This window comes from Anomaloglossus baeobatrachus, chromosome 3 (genome assembly GCF_048569485.1).
Source record: "Anomaloglossus baeobatrachus isolate aAnoBae1 chromosome 3, aAnoBae1.hap1, whole genome shotgun sequence".
In the NCBI taxonomy this organism is placed as follows: domain Eukaryota; kingdom Metazoa; phylum Chordata; class Amphibia; order Anura; family Aromobatidae; genus Anomaloglossus; species Anomaloglossus baeobatrachus.
Window position 1 is genome coordinate 584,633,893 of NC_134355.1, and position 20,440 is coordinate 584,654,332.

The following is a 20,440-nucleotide window of genomic DNA, read 5'->3' on the forward strand; positions in this document are numbered from 1 at the left end:
CAGGGACTTCAAGGCCCGCATAAAGCCACCCGAGATCCCAAAGACCTCCATTGTCTTGAAGAGAAAAGGCCACGCAAGGCTTTCAAAAGCCTTCTCTGCATCTAGACTCAACACCAACGCCTGTTGCTTCGTCCGATTTGCCACATCCACCAGGTCTATGACCTTCCTGGTGTTGTCCCCCCCCTGACGGCAAGGGACAAAACCCACCTGGTCTTTATACACGAGTTGGGGCAACCATCGATTAAGCCTGGCCGCCAAGAGCTTGGTGAACATCTTCAAATCGGAGTTCAAAAGGGCTATTGGTCTATAATTAGCACAGTCCAATGGGTCCCTGGGTGGCTTGGGCAGGAGGATTAAATGGGAGTGTAGCATGGATGGAGGGATAGGGTCACCCTGAAGGAAAGAGTTAAACAAGGCGGCCATGTGTGGGAGGAGCAAACACCTTGTAATAAAAATAAGTAAAGCCGTCCGGGCCCGGTGACTTCCCGTCAGGCAGGGCTTCCAGAACTTGCTCCAGTTCCTCTGTAATAATCTCTTCATTCAAAGCCGTGGCTGCTCCGCAAGGCAGTGAAGGGAGCTCAAGGGCTGAAAAATAGTCCCCAAGTGCCCCAGCCCTGCGCGAAGCCATGCCCGGGGGAACCGGAAGGTTATAAAGCTTGTTGTAGTAATTGAAAAAAATGTCAGCTATTGAAGCGGGGTGATAGTGGATAGTGCCCTTTTCGTCGCGCAGAGCCTGAGGGCATGAGGATGTAGCGCGCTCCTTAAGCTGCCTGGCGAGTAAGGTATGAGCCTTATTACTCCTTTCATAGTATCTTTGTTTGGAAAAGGTTAGCAATTTTTCTGCTCTGCCAATTGCCAAGTCTCTCAACTTTTCCCTAAGGCTGATGACTCTCCTAAGAAAAGTCAGTGATGGGGCAGCCGCCAGTCTCCCCTCCTGTAGCTTAAGATAGGCCATTATAGAGTCCCGATGGCTTGTGGCATTCTTTTTAGCCCTGGCGCCCTCTCTAATGCATAGTCCCCTCATCACTGCCTTGTGAGCTTCCCAGAGTGTTGCCGGCGACGTGACCGTGCCCGTGTTCAACTGAAAGAATTCGACCAGTTGCTTATTTAAAAAGGCCATAGTGTCGGGATTTTTGATCAGAGATTCATTAAGGCGCCAATGCTGAGGCCTAGGTCGAGGACCATCTTTCTTGAAGTCCATTATGAGTGGGGAATGGTCTGACCACGTAATGGATCCCATTTCCACCCTCTCAAGATGCCCCAGCAGCTGTGAGTCAATGAAAAAATAGTCTATTCTGGTGTGCATCTGATGCGGATGCGAGTAGAAGGAAAAGGCCTTCTCTCCCGGGTGGTCCACCCTCCAAGCGTCGTATAAAGCCCCTGATCTAATGAGCCTACGAAAGTCCCGGGACAAATTTTTCAAAGCACACGATGGAGGGTGTCCACCCACAGAGAGTCTGTCGGCCACCTCCGAAAAAGGGATGTTAAAGTCTCCCCCCAACACCGTAGAGGCCGGTGCCAGTCCGCCTATCAGATCGAGTATTTTCTTAAGAAAGCGTATCTGCCCTTCATTAGGTGCATAAATGTTGGCCAGTATGTGCGGGGATCCCCCCAGTTGGTCCTCCAGAATCACATATCTACCCTCTGGATCGCAGTGAGAACCCGTAATTTGTAGAGGACAACTGGAGGATATTAAAATAGCAACTCCCCCCCTCTTGGAGCCCGAGTAAGCCGAGTAATGGATGGGAAAGCGGTGGGACGCAAATTTGAAAGTGTTTGATTCCACAAAATGTGTTTCTTGGATAAAGGCTATGTCTGCACCTGATGTTTTCAGTTCCTGTAGCAGCAATTTCCTCTTACGGGGTGAATTCAGACCTTTTACGTTAAGAGAGATAATGCGGGTCATATCTAAAACTTAGAAGTAAGAAAAAGCTAATGGCACACCTATACCGTCGGGGGCATGACTTCCCCTGTGAAGCCGGCCAGAGGAGACGGTCCATATGACAAAGAGCCGCAGCTCCCAGGGACTCTAGAAGGGGTGGTACCTGAAAGGACACATAAGGAAAAAACATCGGGGAGGGGGGAAGACAAGGACAAACATAGAAATGAACATGAATTAAGAACATTAACCAAAATGCATAAACCTTAGGCATAGATTCCCGGGGGGTCAACCCGGAAGGGAGAGACCTAGAGGGAGGTTCCCCAACCCGTCTGGGCTAAGAGAGCCACCCACCTCACTCCCCAGTAGCCCTCCCACGGGGGTCAGTCCAGTGGGCACGGGCCCGTGCCAAAAGGAAACAAGGCGAAAAAAAAACAAAAAACCTCAACCACTAACTCCAAGTAAGGGGACCGGGCTCCCGCCAACCCCCCTACCCCCCATGGCATCATTGTGGCTACAGCCCCCCCCCTTATGCAGCTCAACAGACCAAGAGGGCCGCAGATGACACAATGGACAGTCAGAGGCTTGCTGTAGAGAGAGTCACAGTATCACAAAGCATGCTCAGCCACTGGAACTCAGAGGGTATAAGAAATAGGCACCAACCAGGTTAAAGAGTGTCCTCAATGGTGAGCCAGGGAGGGGAGCGACCCGCGGCCCCTACCTCCTCTCACCCCAAAGCCCCATGCCCTCCACCCCTCACCTTGGACCACACGGGAGGGGGCGGCCCTTCCAACCTTTGCAAGTCCCAATCTGGGATACAGACCGCTGGAATGGCCAGTGCTTCACAGAACAGAGTGGTATCTGCTGGAATGCGAAGGATCGCCGATTTACCCCCTCTGCGCGCTGTTAGTGCAAACGGGTAACCCCAGCGGTATGGAACCTGGTGCTCCTTCAGGCTCGTGAGGAGGGGTTTGAGGTGCCGCCTTTTCTGGAGTGTGATGCGAGAAAGATCCGGGAAAAGCTTGATTTCCTTGCCATTGAACACAGGTGCTGTGCGCCTCATTCTAGCCTTAGCCATGATCAGTTCTTTGGTGGAGAAGTCGTGAATGCAACAAATGATGTCCCGGGGTTGGGTGGATAAATTCTTCGGCTGTAAAGCCCTGTGTGCCCTGTCCAGCTTGATGATGTTAGAAGGGGGAGCGTCCAAAACTTCATTAAAGATGGATTGTAGTATGGAGTTTGTGTCCTCGGGCCCATCTGACTCTGGGACCCCCCTCACACGGACATTGCAACGGCGTTCTCTGTTGTTGAGATCCTCTATGTGAGACTGCATATCCTCCATAATTTTTTGTTACGATGTTGCCAGTTTGTGTAATTCTGATACATGGGATCTGGTGATGTCATGCTCTTCCTCCAGGGATTCAATTCTGCCAGACAATTGCTGCAAATCTCTCCTCACTTCAGCTATTTCTGACCTGCAAGTTGCTTTAACCTCACGTATGAGGCATTGAAAGTCCTCTTTAGAATGAAGTTTACTTATGAAATCATGCATGTCCTTATAGGAGGTGTCTGGCCCTTTAAGGTGAGCACCTGCAGTAATAGACGCTGGAGTTTTAGTCTGGTGCTGGGGAAGCTGGGAAGGTTGATCTCCACACCGAGGCCCAGAGGGGGGAAGCAGGCTGCTCTGTTCCCTGATATTACCAGCTGTGGCTGCAGTCCCTTCTTCTCCCGGCAGTGGGGAGGGCTGCCCCCCGACCTCCACCTTATCTCCCACCGCCACTATGTGCTCCTGGGCCTGCTGCTGCTGTGCCTGAGGATCCGATGCAGTGCAGGGCTGCTGAGCCAAGGCATCCCCTGTTGGAACTGCTGCAGGGACTGCTCCACTCCCCCCTGTGTCCCCGCTCACCCACTCCTCCTTCTCTTGCTGCTTAGCAGGCCGGGCCGGTGCCTCCATTTCCCCTCCATGCTCCTGGAAAGATGGCGTCCGGGCCTCCCCTGGACCCTGTTCCAGGCCCAAGAAAGTATCCAGCACCGTGGTGTGCAGCGAGGGGGCCACCGATGCCTGCTGCGACGGTTTAATCTTCCGTGGTCCCATCCTGAGAGCCGGTGAGTAGGTTTGTGCTTATGATAAGTGCTGATTTAGCTGAGGGTCAACAGGAGCTCCTCTTCCCCACGTCCACTCAGCTCAACATCCTGGACACGCCCCACAACCTCTTTTTTAAGGGGGAGGTTCGTGCGCCGTCACAGCGACGTCACACAGGGGCCCTCCAATAGTATCATAGTATCATAGTATCATAGTTTTAAGGTTGAAGGGAGACTCTAAGTCCATCTAGTTCAACCCGTAGCCTAACATGTTGATCCAGAGGAAGGCAAAAAAACCCCCAATGTGGCAAACAAGTTCCAATGGGGAAAAAATTTCCTTCCTGACTCCACATCCGGCAATCAGACTAGTTCCCTGGATCAATACCCTGTCATAAAATCTAATATACATAACTGGTAATATTAAATTTTTCAAGAAAGGCATCCAGGCTCTGCTTAAATGTTAGTAGTGAATCACTCATTACAACATCATGCGGCAGAGAGTTCCATAGTCTCACTGCTCGTACAGTAAAGAATCCTCGTCTGTGATTATGATTAAACCTTCTTTCCTCAAGACGTAGCGGATGCCCCCATGTTCCAGTCGCAGGCCTAGGTGTAAAAAGATCTTTGGAAAGGTCTCTGTACTGTCCCCTCATATATTTATACATTGTGATTAGATCCCCCCTAAGCCTTCATTTTTCCAAACTAAATAACCCCAAGTTTAATAACCTGTCTTCGTATTGCAGCCCACCCATTCCTCTAATAATCTTGGTCGCTCTTCTCTGCACCCTCTCCAGTTCAGCTATGTCCTTCTTATATATCGGTGACCAGAATTGTACACAGTATTCTAAGTGCGGTCGCACTAGTGACTTGTACAGAGGTAGAACTATATTTTTTTCATGAACACTTATACCTCTTTTAATACATCCCATTATTTTATTAGCCCTGGCAGCAGCTGCCTGACACTGTCCACTAAAGTGAAGTTTACCATCCACCCATACACCCAAGTCTTTTTCTGTGTCTGTTTTACCCAGTGTTCTACAATTAACCCCTTAACGACCGCGGGCCGTAAAATTACGTCCTAAATGACATAATCTTACTGCCCGCGGTCCTCCGGCGGCAGCATGCCGCGATCGGCACACATCTCAGCTGATTTTCACAGCTGAGATGTGTGCCTGCTAGGCACGAGCAGAATCGTTATCTGCTCGTGCCGATTAACCCCTTATATGGCGCTGTCAATACATGACAGCGCCATTATAAGCGCAGTCGCGGTAAAGTTTTACTTACCGCCGAAACCGGAAGTCACGTGACGCGATCACGTGACTCCCGATAGTTGTCATGGTAGTACAGGGTCATGTGATGACTCCTGTACTACACATGAATTGGTTTCACTTTCGCTGTGCCCGGGGCACAGCAAAAGAGAAAGACAGCGTATCTGCTGTTTACAGCCTTCCAGCTGTGATCAGCAGATACTGCAGAGCGATCGGAATGCTGATCGCAATAGCCCCCTAGGGGGACTAGTAAAATAAAAAAAAAAAGTAAAAAAATAAGTTTTAAAAAATTAAAAAAAAACAAAAAAACCTAAAAGTTCAAATCACCCCCCATTCGCCCCATTGAAAATTAAAGGGTTAAAAAAATAAAAAATATACACACATTTGGTATCGCCGCGTTCAGAAACGCCCGATCTATCAAAATATAAAATCAATTAATCTGATCAGTAAACGGCGTAGCGGCAAAAAAATTCCAAACGCCAAAACGACGTTTTTTTGTCGCCACAACTTTTGCGCAAAATGCAATAAGAGGCGATCAAAACGTAGCATCTGCGCAAAAATGGTACCGTTAAAAACGTCAGCTCGAGACGCAAAAAATAAGCCATCATTGAGCCTAAGATCCCGAAAAATGAGAACGCTACGGGTCACGGAATATGGCGTAAAACGTGCGCCACTTTTTTCGGACAAACTTCCGATTTTTTTTTAACCCCTTATATAAAAGTAAACCTATACATGTTTGGTGTCTACGAACTCGCACTGACCTGAGGCATCACACCCACACATCAGTTTTACCATATAGTGAACACAGTGAATAAAATATCTCAAAAACCATAGTGCTATCGCACTTTTTTTGCAATTTTTCAGCATTTGGAATTTTTTTGCCATTTTCTAGTACACAATATGGTAAAACTGATGGTTTCATTTAAAAGTACAGCTCGTTCCGCAAAAAATGAGCCCTCACATGACCATATTGACTGAAAAATAAAAAAGTTACGTCTCTCAGAAAAAGAATGGCGAAAAGAAAAAACGGAAAGCGAAAAATCGGCCGGTCGTGAAAGGGTTAAGTACATAATCATAAATGTTATTTCCTCTACCCAAGTGCATGACCTTACATTTATCTACATTAAACTTCAATAGCCACTTCTCAGCCCAATCCTCCAATTTACATAAATCTCCCTGTAATATAAAATTATCCTCCTCTGTAAAATAGAAGCGGAGGGTCGGAGACCAGCCGCATGAACGACACGCCCACCTCGTTGCCAGCAGGACGCAGGTACGTTGCTGTTCGTCGTTCCTGGGGTGTCACACGTAGCGATGTGTGCTGCCTCAGGAATGACGGACAGCCTGCGTCCAGCACCAGCAACGATATTTGGGAAATGAACGACGTTTTAACGATCAACGATTAGGTGAGTATTTTTGATCGTTAGCGGTTGCTCGTAGGTGTCACGTTGCTAACGAGACCGGATGTGTGTCACAAATTCCGTGACCCCAACGATATCTCGTCAGCGATGTCATTGCGTGTAAAGCGGCCTTAAAAGTTAAGGGGAGGAGTCTGATGTTGAGACCTGACCTACAAAGACCCACCCATGTTGCACACATCAATCAAAGTGCAGTGCTTTTCTGAAACTTTGAATAAAGATATTTAATAAACCAACTATCGGATCTTTCTATAACAAGTGTGTCTGCAATCAGCATCTTAGTGCCTGTATGGCACTGCCTTTACCTCATATATCAAAATCCAACTGGTTGGTCCTCTTTAAATCACGGCCCTTAGATTGTGCCCCAATGTTCTAGAAGCTTGTATGGATCTGTGATAAGGGCTTCTTCTGCACATATAAGGCTTGGTTGTCATTTCTGTACACTACAATGTTACAAGGTTATTCATATATTGAAGCATTGCTCTATAACTAGGTATCCTATGTCACACACATGATTTCTTTCAGTATAAAGTAGAAAAAAAAACGAATTTATTAAATTGAGGCCACAGAGAAGTATAGAAGAAGAGTGCGTGAGCCGTGGTATACCATCTTATAATTCAGAGGCTGTGTACGCCATTGGGGAAAGGGCCGGTAAAAGGTATGAGAGAGCTCATTGTTAAGCGGTGTTGGCTCTGACACTATATAAATAACTGAGACAATAAAGGGCCTTTATCATAAGTTTTTATATTAGCAAAGGCTCTATGTGTATATTCCTGGCTTCATCACTACATAAAGGAAAATTTAAATTACTTTCCATTTAAAAAAAGATCGATCGACAATGAAGTCCTTGTTGTAAATGATAAGAATATCACTAAATTACTAAGGACGTCTATGACCATCTAGAGGCCAGAAGCTGTAAGCCGAATGCTGAATTTCTATAGGTCAAAGGAATAATTGATGTAGTAATTTATACCAGTATAATCTCCATAATAATATACTAGTACTGGTACATTAATGCTTGTAATAAACAAGCTTCACCTAACACTGATGTAGTGAATTCAGGACTCATCGATTACAAGAAATCTTCTATCTTTATTGGACTGTTGTGTAAGAGAATTGATATACTGTGCATATAGTGATATTCCCATAATCTAATATCTATGGGATTGGACAAATGTAGAATTATCAAACACTGCAGAGTATCAGTGCTTGTCAGACCCAGTTAAAGACGACCTTTCACAAGTTTCAGCATGTTAAAGTGGCCACATCATGGAATAATGACTGCAGAGCTGAGTCAAACATAGTTTTTATTTTTTAACTTATCCGCTTAGTTGCAGAGATATTAACTTGTAAATTTAGGTTATAAATTAAGTGAAGTCCAAGAAGACATTATCAAAGAGGCGTGTACTTCTTCTCCTGCAAGACATTCACCAATCATGAGCAAGCAGCGTCAGGCAGAGGAGAAAAAAACAAAACGTTCTTCCCACTCAAAACTGCAGCTATTTTGTGGTTCCCAACCTTTCTTACCTTGAGAACCTCATTCAGGTTTGACAGATTTAGTTAAAAGTTCTGACATTTATTTACATCGTATGGTATCTCAGGTTGTAAACTACTCAGATAACCCCTTTTAAATCACCATGTTTGCCCCTTTTAAAATGTCCAAAACGCTCAGGCCCTGTGTTTTATCTTATGTTATAAATATTGAAATAAAAAAGAGTCTTTTACTTATACTGGTGCTGGATACGTACCTCCTTCCTAGCTGCTATTTGTGGCTGCCAGCCACATGGATGTGTGCATCAACATTGGATTCTGGAGGATTTTCGCTTGAATATGGACAATTTTGAGTGGTGAGATGATCATATTTCGTTGCCGTTAAAATATCCATACCTACTCACCACCAGTGCCGGCGCAATTCCAGCGGTGCTGGCACTCACTTTCCGGAGCTCACATGATGTTTTTAGGTCACACGAGCCCCACACCCAATCAGCGCTCACATCACTGTCCTCGCCTTTTAGATGTGTGAAACATTAAAAGGAATTGAGTGGCTGTCACGATCCAGGTTTGTATTGGTTGCTATAGTTTAATTATTTCACCCAGCTCCGGCCTGGTCATGTCAGATGTTAACTCTTCCCTGCCTCATTCTGGTTTCCGGGACACTATATCCTGGTGCGGCACCTCCGGTTCAGTGCCAGTAATTGTTTATGCTCTGCAGTGGGTGTTACTGGCTCTGGTGAATTACCTAATCTGTCCTGCCTCCCAGCTACCTTGTTCTGACCCGTCCTCTCCTCATTCGTCCATCTCTCCCAGTCCCTGACAACCCGCTACTGTCTACTGTGTACCCTTCCCTGTTTGTCTTATCCCGTCCCCGACCAGTTTATCCTCCTCCCTTGTTTGTACTTGGACTTCCCGGCATCTGACCTGTATCCTCGTTCCTAACTTTGGCTTCATCTCTCCCCTCTGTTGCATGCGTGACTTCCTGGCTTCCGGCCCTCGGCTATCACCTGACCACAATTTGATTATCCCTGTGCTATTGATGAGACATCCTGCTGCTGATCTGATTTACTGACTACTCTACTGATCTCTGGTGGTTTTCCTGTTAACTGCACTCTGAAGCTACACTGTTTGTAGCTTCAGCATCTCCCTTAGTACAGTGTGACAGCGTCCCTTACTTCCGCTTGATGTTCGATTTGTCAAAAGGCGGAGATAGGGAAACCAGTGCTGATTGGGCTCAGGGCTCGTGTGATATAAAAACGTCCTGTGACCCCAGAAGAGTGAGTGCCAACACTGCTGAAATGATGCCGTCACTGTAGGCGAGTATAAGGGTTGTTATTTTAACGGGTGCAAACATGGTGATTGAGAAGGGGTTATCCGAATAATGGACAACCTCTTTAGGCATAGAGAAAAAAAAAAATCCAACAACTCACCTAGACTTTGCAATTCATGTGGTGAAAAGATTAGATGCCCGGTTCAAAGACAGGCCGGATCCTGCCTAAAAGCATGCACAAGGAGTAGAGGAAAAAACAGCACCTACTCAGGAGATCCAAAAAAACCCTTCTTTATTGCAAATAACATGCATATAAAAACATAATGCAATGTTAAAAGTAGACCACGTCTATGTGTTTCAGGCCCCAAAAACTTGGCCCTTAATCATGACCATGATTAAGGGCCAACTTTTTGGGGCCTGAAACGCGTAGACGGGGTCTACTATTAAGATTGCATTATGTTTTTATGTGCATGGTTTTTGCAATAAAGAAGGTTTTTTTGGATCTCCTGAGTAGGTGCTATTTTTTCCTCTGTTCCTTGTGCAACCTCTTTAAGCACCAGGCGGTACCATACTATGTAAATAAATGTCAGAACTTTTAACTCAATCTTTTTTTAGCGGGTCTCTTTACAGCAAATCAGGAATTGTTTGGAAGGGGCAGGTAGTTTGGCTTTGGGAGTAGTTTATGGTGGTATATTATATTCATTTGAAATTGTTGTGCCTTTCTGAAATTATAAAACAAACCATGGCGGTAATTATGAAAGCATCTGATTCATTCCGGGATGTGCTACGAGGCCGAGTGCTTAATTTTGGTAATTGTTTAATGTAGATTATTATTATTATTATTGACAGTTGGATTTGCTGTGATTGTCAGGACTAATGTTAGTGGGAATGAAGACTTCCGCCACTGCCGCTCTACACGCACCTTATCCTCCTACATCTCCTGTTTATTTCATTATCAGAACAATAACATTGCTTTTTAAGATGAGGTTTTAATTAGTTGCTGCGGTGACTTCCTCCCCGGAGCTTGCAGAGCGCAAATTTCTAAAGTACCATGAAGTGCTATCCAGCCAAATTAATCTTTGTGATTAATATCACTTACCTTTGTGATGAAAGTGTAGCAGAAACGTAGATAATGAGCCGGGAGTAGACAAGAAGATGCTTAGTGGGGGATCTGCTTTATGCAAAAGATAAAAATGTATAGTTCTCAGAAGGCGAGTTATGCTGGCGAGGAGCGGAGTGCTGCAGAAGGAGAATTCTCCATAGAGATAAAATGCAGAGCTCTTACCAGACAAGCACAGACAAAAGGTAATTTTACATGCAAATTGTAACGGCTCGTGCCTCCCTGGCTGCTGTTCTACTTGACGCTTTAAAAGCCTCAGACTCCATTTTAATACGACATACTGTTGTATTCAGAAAAACCATCTGTCTGACATGGCATCACTGATTTACATGGCGGTAGCATTTCACACTTTGGAGTTACATCCTATTACATAAAGTAATTCTCCATCATGTCACTTCTGAGCCAACATCCATCATATTTACAATGTGCAGTACTTGGCTGGGCACTGGAGTGTGATTCCATCATTCCCTGGACCACTTGGTGTTTTCAGGGTACTGTTAAGGCCACTTTACACTCTGCGATATCGCTATCGATATCGCTAGCAAGCGTACCCGCCCCCGTCAGTTGTGCGTCACAGGCAAATCGCTGCCCGTGGTGCACAACATCGCTTACACCCGTCACACGGACTTACCTTCCCTGCGACGTCGCTATGACCGGCAAACCGCCTCTTTTCTAAGGGGGCGGTTCGTGCGGTGTCACAGCGATGTCACTTGGCAGCTGTCCAATAGAAGTGGAGGGGCGGAGATGAGCGGGCGGAATATCCCGCCCACCTCCTTCCTTCCTCATTGACGATGAACAACCAGCGGCATGCACCACCAACGATATTATGAAAAAGAGCGACGTGTCAATGATCAACGATTTTTGACGCTTTTGCGATCGTTGATGGTTACTCCTAGGTGTCACATGCTGCGATGTCGCTAACGACGCTGGATGTGCGTCACTAACGACGTGACCCCGACGATATATCGTTAGCGATGTCGCAGCGTGTAAAGCACCCTTTACTTTAAGATATGAGAAAACAAGCTGCTGCTGATGTGGTTAGAAGACAGAACAGCAGGGAAAAGGCCTGAGCCAGATTTGTTGGGGGATCTATTGGTGAGGTCCCCCTGCCCGCACTTTCCAAAATTAAATAGTAAATTTTTTTTTTAGAAATAAATAAGACAAGTGAAGATAAGAAGTGTTCTAATACAGCTGGTCAGAAAAAAAGCCTGTTTTGCCATTTGTCAGTAATTTTTTTGCCTTCTGTACTGATCATTCACTCTCAAAAACTGCTAAGAACCTGTCTACAAATCTGTCTGCAGTGACTATAAAATCTATGTAGAGGTGAGGGAGAAAAACTGCTAAAAACATATGGTGCAAGTCAAATACAATGGGCAGAAATGGAAGAATTCCTCATGCACACACAAGACAGCTTATTCGGAAACCGTTAAATTTCTTTCACTTTCCAGATGACTTTAAAGAGAACCTATCAAAACGATAATGTAATGTAAAGTAAAGGCATGGCTGGAAAGGGGATTTAATAATGATTACATTGATACATTTGGTGCAGAAATTCTCTTTTTAGTTATGCTTTTATCAAATCAGCATTTGTAGTTTTCTGCTAATTATATTTTGCACGGAATTTCTCCTCCCTGTCTGTGATTCCCCCCACTCCGCCTGCCTTCGGTCTTGTGAATTACCAACCTCCTCTATTTGAAATCTCAGCAAATGACCGGCCTCCTCTGTTAGAAACCTCAGCAGTGATCTGTCATTCACAGACCGGGGCAAGAGGAGGGGCCGGGGGAATCACTGACAGGGAGGAGTCCTAATTAGTAGAAAACTTCAAATGCTGATTACAGAAGATCCACAAAGCAGATTTCTTCACCAAAGATATCAATGTAATCAGTATTCCAGCAACATTACAGCCATGTCTTTACTTTACATTGCAAAATCATGCAGAAAGATTCTCTTTAATGTGCAACTTCATGGGAGATTCACTCATGGACACTACACGATAGATGGAGCTCCAGTACTTCCAGTACTCCACAACTGTTTCAATCAATTGGACCTCACTGATCTGATCTGAAGTCCTGGAATACACATTTAGGATTTACATGCTGCAATAAAAATGCAATATTTTATAAAAAAAAAGAGCAATAGTAATCAAAAAGTAAAGTATATTTAGTAAATACCACTGGGATCCCTATTGGTGGCAAAGGACTTTTTCGTGTTCACTTTCTTAACCCTCAGCTGGTGAGGTGGGATTTTTGTCACACAACTGGTGATGTGGGTCTTCCTATACCCAGTGTTTAGAAATCTCTAATTTTTACAGAAAATGCAAAGATCACGTTTGTTTTAATTGTTTTCTTATTGTCGATAACAAATTTTTGACACCCACAAGTATCGGAAAATGTAATACATTGATGATTCATACCAGCATTTTCCAATAAATGCCTCCTGAACAAAATTTACCTGGGGTGTGGCAAACCCCACTTCACCAGTTGAGGGTTAATACTGTATTGTATTCATTAATAATAGGTTAATTGAAATGAAAGGTTTGTTTTATTTTTTTTTTTTTACCTAGTCTTTGGTTGTGAAGGTCAATAACAAAATGCCTGATGAAGGATTCAGTTCAGAGGCGAAAACTGATTTGTTGTGTTTTATTATTGCTTCAAATATTATAGTGTTAGGTTGACCATGGGTCACAACTGTTGCCAGCGATGACCAAATGCGGAGAGGGTCACCCCCTCTGCTTCCCTTAATCTTAATGAGATACAGACAAAGACTGGTATCTGCACATAAGGCAAGAGTGTGCGCTCTGAACTGAACTGAGGTTTATTACACATACAGGTTTTTATCAAGCTAATAGGGGCGTAGCTGTGTCGTGTACAAAAGCATAAGTTTCGTTTCTCAGCAAAGCATAAGTAAGTTTCATTTCTCAGCAAAGCATATGTAAGGCTATGTGCGCACGTTGCGTAAATACATGCAGTTACGCTGCGCTTTGTAGCGCAGCGTAACTGCATGCGTCCTGCATCCCCTGCATAATCTATGGAGATTATGCAGGAGCCGTGCGCACGTGGCGTCTTAGAGCGCAGCGCTTCGGCTGCTGCCCGAAGTGCTGCGTTCTAAGAAGTGACATGTCACTTCTTCCGTGCGCTTTGCCGGCAGCTCCTGCTCTGTCTATGGCAGGGGCTGCAGGCAGAGCACATGGAATCGGCTTTTTTTTTTCTCTACGGACATTTTCTGCAGCGATTTGAAGTGCATGTGTGCTCTTCAGATCGCTGCAGAAATTTCTGCAGGGCTAGTACGCAACGTGCGCACATAGCCTAAGTTTCATTTCTCAACAAAGCATAAGTTTATCTGTCCTTGGCGGAACATAAGTTTATCTGTCCTTGGCTCTTCTCAGCGTCCAGAGCGTAGATGGGTCGGTTTGTGCTCTTTGCAAGCGGCGTGGGTGTCTATCTATTCAATTTTAGAAAGCCATGGACCCCATAGGGGGGAGGGGCGACATGACCAAAGGGAAGGGAGGGAGTGAGGGGGTTAATAAAGTGAAATAAGGGGATTATGGGACATCGTAGGGGATTGGTGGAAAAGGGTCCCTATAGGGGAGGGGGGGAGCATATAAGCTATAGGGGAGGGGTCTTACCTTCCCTTGTGATTCCGGACGGCGAAGGATTCCCGCCCACCCTCCCTTGTGTTTTGTGTGTGTTTTCCGGCTATGTCATTTTAACAATAAAACATTAATTCAATGGATAAACTGTTTGAAGAAAGTTAAAAAAAAAAAAAACAGAAAACAAAAGGAAGACTAAGTTGGTGGGGTCATATGTTCAGTCGCAGCAGCGGGGGTAGGTCTGGTCCAGAGGCGGTTGTAAGGGATTGGTGGCTGGACCGAGAGGCACTGTCTTGGTATGGTGTCTCCGGGTTCCGGTAAATTGCAGGCACGGGGTTCTGCAAAGTTTGGGGGGTATTAATCCGTGGGGTGATTAATACCTCATCTCTGGGTCGGAGTGTTGCGGCCAGGGATTTGGTGTAGGAAGTGGTTTCTGGACCGGGCCTACATGGGGTTACATATACCGTTTATTATTTATGTGTTACCTGTTATTATTTGTTTGGGGTCACCTGTTGGACGGCGCCCCCTGGTGTTAGAATGTTAATAATAGGTAATAAAGGCTGCTGTGGCCAATTTGTTTAACCAAAGTCGCATGCAGTCGGTGTGTTATTTATTAGGTTAAGTTGGGGGTACTAACCATCACGACCGGAGAATCCTTCCTCAGTGGTCAAGTTAACTCCTTGCTCACAATAGTTACAATTACCACTTCTACCCCGGAATACTGTTTCATCATAAGGTCGACAGCGTACTCCAATACCATCTTTTCTTCCATTGTAATCTGACGACAGCAAAGCTGAAAACTACATGACATCCCTGTAATGAGATGCAAGAAAACTTGGCACACCAAAAATGAATATAAGGACTTATTATACAGGCAATCCAAAAAAATGTAACGTTTCGACCCCTATATCTAGGTCTTTATCAGTCACAATAAGTTCTTGTGTTGTGCCTTTAAGATGGTGACACTGTTAAAATCACCGTGAGATCTATAGATAAATCAGATTGCTGTTCTGCATAGATATAAAGCACAGTATAGCAGAGCATCTTACATGTGGGGAGGAAGGCTCCCTCCTCCCTGCATGTAAGATGCTCTGCTATACTGCGTAATTATATCTATGCAAAACAGCAATCTGATTTATCTATAGATTTTGACAGTGTCACCATCTTAAAGGCACATTCCTACACAAGAACCTATTGTGTCTGATGAAAACCTAAATACAGGGGTCGAAACGTTACATTTTTTGGATTGCCTGTAAAATAAAGTTCTTGTATCCATTTTTCATGTGCCAAGTTTTCTTGTATCTAATGCCATGTTCGGTCCCTATTTGAGTACCCATAATTCTAAGTGTGCCGTAAACCTTATTCTACCTATCTCTGTAAAGAGGGTGCAGTATGGCTCACTCTCTGTCTACATCTCACTGTATGGAATGCTTGGGTTTGACTGCTGCAGAACTTGTGAATGGGGTCTAAAGGGAACCTGTCACCTAGCAGTCCCATTTTGGGAAGTATGGCTAGAGCAGGTGGAGAGTAGCCTTTTCCTTTCTATGCTTCGCAGTCTATTATGCAGCCCTACTGGTGGTTGACAGTTAACTGTACATAGTCATACAGGGAAAGTTGTCAATCACTGAATAACACCGCCCATTGAACTCCTAAGCATAGCAATAATGGGGTTTTAATGAATAAAACATACATTATTCTGATTCTTTTTTCACCAAAAATAAATATCAATCTACTCAGGTTCTACTAATACAAAGATAAGCATAAGATCACTGTTTGTGTTGCAATATGACACTGTATTACATGTTGAAAAACCTTTACTACATAAGTGTCCATATAATTTTTATCTACTTTTCTTGCAGTGGGAAGAAGTAAGTGGCTACGATGAAAACCTCAACACTATCCGCACATACCAAGTGTGTAATGTTTTTGGGCCTAACCAAAACAACTGGCTCCGCACCACCTTTATTCCAAGGAGGAACGCCCAACGCGTCTATGTGGAAATGCGTTTTACTGTGCGGGACTGTAGTAGTCTCCCTAATGTGCCAGGCTCATGTAAAGAGACATTTAACCTTTATTATTACGAGACAGACTCTCATGTTGCAAATAAAGACTCTGCTTTTTGGAACGATGCCCCTTATCTTAAAGTGGACACCATAGCTGCCGACGAGAGTTTCTCACAAGTAGACTTTGGTGGTAGGCTGATGAAGGTGAACACAGAGGTTCGCAGTTTTGGCCCATTGACTCGCAGTGGCTTTTATTTAGCCTTCCAGGACTATGGAGCATGCATGTCGCTCCTCTCCGTCCGTGTCTTCTTCAAAAAGTGCCCTAGTGTGGTTCAAAATTTTGCAGTCTTCCCTGAAACCATGACTGGGGCAGAAAGCACATCATTGGTGATATCAAGAGGGACCTGTATCCCTAATGCAGAAGAAGTGGATGTTCATATTAAACTGTACTGCAATGGAGATGGGGAATGGATGGTTCCTATTGGAAGATGCACTTGCAAAGCTGGATATGAGCCTGAGAACCACACTGTCTGTAAAGGTAAGAACTTGTCCAGACTCCAGTCAAGAACGTCTAATGATATCATGTCTACAATACATAGAGTTGATGTTATATCCTGAAATTTTTGGGTCCAGATTTAAGGTGTGTTCTTATGTCTGATATTTAGACATTCTGTACATACATTATGTCTGAGGTACAACAAATACACATCCCCACACACCTATCTACTGTCCCTCTTTGTGGCAAGGAGGCCACGCACGCACATCTCGTTCTGGTGACGTCTATGGATGTTCATAAAGCTGAGCCAGTGAGCTTGGCTCTTTTTAGAGCTTCCATGGAAGTCAATCGAGACATGGAAACAGTCTACCTATCCACTCATTTGAAATGAAGGATAGAGACATCCATTCTCTAGAGAAGTCTGGGTCCAAAAAGTGAAACCTGCATCTAAGAATGATTTAGGCATGCACACATCGTCCTAATTGTCCATATTCCAATTATGAGTCTGATATATGTATGCATACATTAACCACACCATGATCAATAATCAATGTGCTATGATCAGAGCTGGAAATAGACTGTTTATTTTACGGACGTTGAAAGCATTTATAACAATCGTTGGGATAGACTTTTGGAATCTTTCCAAGCAATTCTTATGCAGCAGACAAAAGTAATATTAAGACATAGGATATACCAGAGAGTCATATGTCCCAACATTTCCTGATACTATACTTTTCTAAAATACGAGAGAAAGCAGATACATGTTACTTCATTCAGTAAATTCCAAACTCAATTGACAGGAAAAAAATGCCCTAAGTGTCTCTGAATGCAAAATGGGTGCAAGGGCCATCTTTTCCTGTATTTTGGGTATCTTTCTTTATATAATCATGTCCATAACAAGAACTCTACAGACTAATGTCACAATCAGTAGATGCAAAACATATGACGTAAGGAGATTCAGGACTTCTCTCATCCATAAATGTTAGAATTAGACATAAAGTGCAGATGATATACACTGTAAGCCACAACCATCTGGTGGAGGGCTGTAAGGAATCACGCAGAGCGATGCTATGTGGACGCATAACTTCATCTGTGTGACAGTTGCCATGAGGGCTGCTTTGGATTCTATGTCATTTATTCAAAGAACAAGCATTAAAGGTCTCCAGTTCACCCCCACCTTCTGCCACCAATTATGCTGACCCCTCTAATACGGTTTTATATGTTTGTAAGCACTATAAGGTGACATGTTGGTTGTCTACATTACGCTGAAGTCTTGTTTCGTCTAGGAAATTTTCATTTTTTCAGGTAAAGCATTTAAGATACATCTGAACCTATACGAGACCATTGACCAACATTCACTTATAATACAAATAATACTAGATGTTCCCTAATAGAGGCAGCACTGGACATTTATTCTTCCAAATCTGCCAGAATTTTGCCATTTTTGGCACTTTATTTTCAAAGTGTCAAGAAAGTACTTGAAAAGTTGAAAAATATCATTAATGGCATAAAATATTGGTCTAAAATCATCAAATTAAGAGGTGACATAAGTGATAAGCACCTAATATGCACCAAAATGTGCCAGATCTGTCACAAAACTCGGAGCCGATATTGTCATTTTGGCTCTTTGTCTAATGTTATGACTTCTAAATATGAGACAGGATTAATACAGCTGCCGAATTGTGTCTTATCTGTTTCTAGACTTATAAATAAAACGGTTTGACTGATAGATACAGGGGAGTAACTAGAACAATCCCCGACCCACAGAAAACTTTTGATTGGTGCCCTCCTCTGTTTATCACCGCATTGCCACGCACTGTGACAGCCCCAGTATGCTCATCACCACTGCGCCCTACTGCAGTGCCCGCTGTGACGGTAGTTGTGTGCGCAAGAGCTGGCGGTACTGCAGGATGGCCCATCTTCCTGACTGCCCCGTGCACTATGCCCTTCCTGCAGTCACAGACCCCAAAGATAGATAGATAATGATAGAGGGATAGATAGAGGGATATAGATAGATAGAAAGATAGAAGATAGATAGATAGATGAATAATGATAGATGGATGATAGATGGATAGATAGATAGATGGATAATGATAGATCGATGATAGATGGATAGTTAGATAGATGGATAGATAGATAGATAGAGGGATAGATAGATAGATAGATGGATAATGATAGATAGATGGATAATGATAGATAGATGGATAATGATAGATAGATAGAGGGATAGATAGATAGATAGATGGATAGATAGATAGATAGAGGGATAGATAGATAGATAGATGGATAATGATAGATAGATGGATAATGATAGATAGATGGATAATGATAGATAGATAGAGGGATAGATAGATAGAGGGATAGATGGATAATGATAGATAGATTTGTAGCTAGATAATGGTAGATAGATGATAGACAATGATAGATAGTCAATGATAGATAGATAGATAATGGTAGATAGATAGACAATGGAAGATAGATGATAATAATAGATTGATATATAGATAATGATAGATTGGTAGATAGATAGATGATAGACAACGATAGATAGACAATGGTAGATAGACAATGATAGATAGATATTGATAGATAGATAGATAAACAATGGAAGATAGATAGATAATCATAGGTAGATAGGGTGGATAGATAATGGTAGATAGATAATGATAGCCAGAAACATAATAGATGGATACTTTACATAGAGACTATAGAGAAATACTGTGGATAGATACATATTTGATGCTATCAATATTTAATATATGTTAGAGACTGTACATATTAGATAAAAATAGAAACAGTATTAGATATAAATCCATATTAAACAGTTAGTAAATAGACAATTACTGTAGATGACAGACAAAAAATAGATTGATAGATTTTATTATTTATGGAATGACATTTACTGTAGATAATTGATAGAAGTTTTATATTGTAGATATATTAAAAATATCTAGTAAACAATTTATACATACTATACATATTAAATAATTGCTACTGTGGACAGATACATAGAAGATAGATACTGTAGATAGATACCACCGTATTGATACAGATACTTGGATACTGTAGATAGGAGCTTTAGATACATAGGAATAAATATGATATGGACTGACGGTCTAATAGCAGATAATGGCAGGGATCGGCTACGTTGGCATACAGTAAAATGACGTGCCGCTATCTCAGAACTGGCCGGTTTGGCTTTCAGTATTTATTTATGTGCTCGGTGGCGATTATATACAAATACTTATTATTTAGAAGGGTTCTGCACTCAAACCTTAATCAAGCCAAGGTCTCACCTCATTCTTAACCTCTCGGGACAAGAGGAAAAAAGTGCTTTTCCATCTATAATCCTGTCCGCTGCAGTGTGAGTTCAGCATAATGCAAAGTGGTTCTTTATTTTCGTGTTAAATGCACCCTGGCCTTTTGGGAAAAAACAGCCAATTACTCATTCAGAGGATTAAAGAGTAGCATAAAATGGTGAGAAAGCATTTAGACAAGGTCAATACAACAGCTTCCAAGTTGCTGATGAAAGACAGGCTGGCCCATGTTTACTAAGTAGTGCAATTATGTGAAACATGATGGCATGGACTGAGTCATCGAGTACATGATGGGTGACTTCGTGGCCATTTACACATTGCTTAATGTGGCTGACGTGTTAAAATGAGTGGAAATTCCTCCAATATAAGATTTATACTTCTCTTTTGTGACACTTGCTATATCAATTTGTCAGGGTCTGCTGACGATTATCGATAGTGGTTGTCAGTCTCCTGACTCTTCTAGTCTATTGGAAGTGGAATTTATCTGCTTAATATTATTTGTTC

At 43.2% G+C, this 20,440-nt stretch overlaps 1 protein-coding gene across 2 annotated transcripts in view; it reads left to right on the forward strand.

Moving 5' to 3' along the window:
* Positions 1-20,440, forward strand: part of EPHB1 (EPH receptor B1) — a 598,641-nt gene that overhangs the window by 241,848 nt on the left and 336,353 nt on the right. For both annotated transcript variants that reach the window (XR_012751721.1, XM_075341011.1), the window contains exon 3: positions 15,980-16,661. Coding sequence is in view for 1 of the 2 variants with exons in the window: in XM_075341011.1 (XP_075197126.1) it covers positions 15,980-16,661 (682 nt within the window). In the remaining variant the exon portion in view is untranslated. The remainder of the gene's footprint in view (positions 1-15,979; positions 16,662-20,440) is intronic.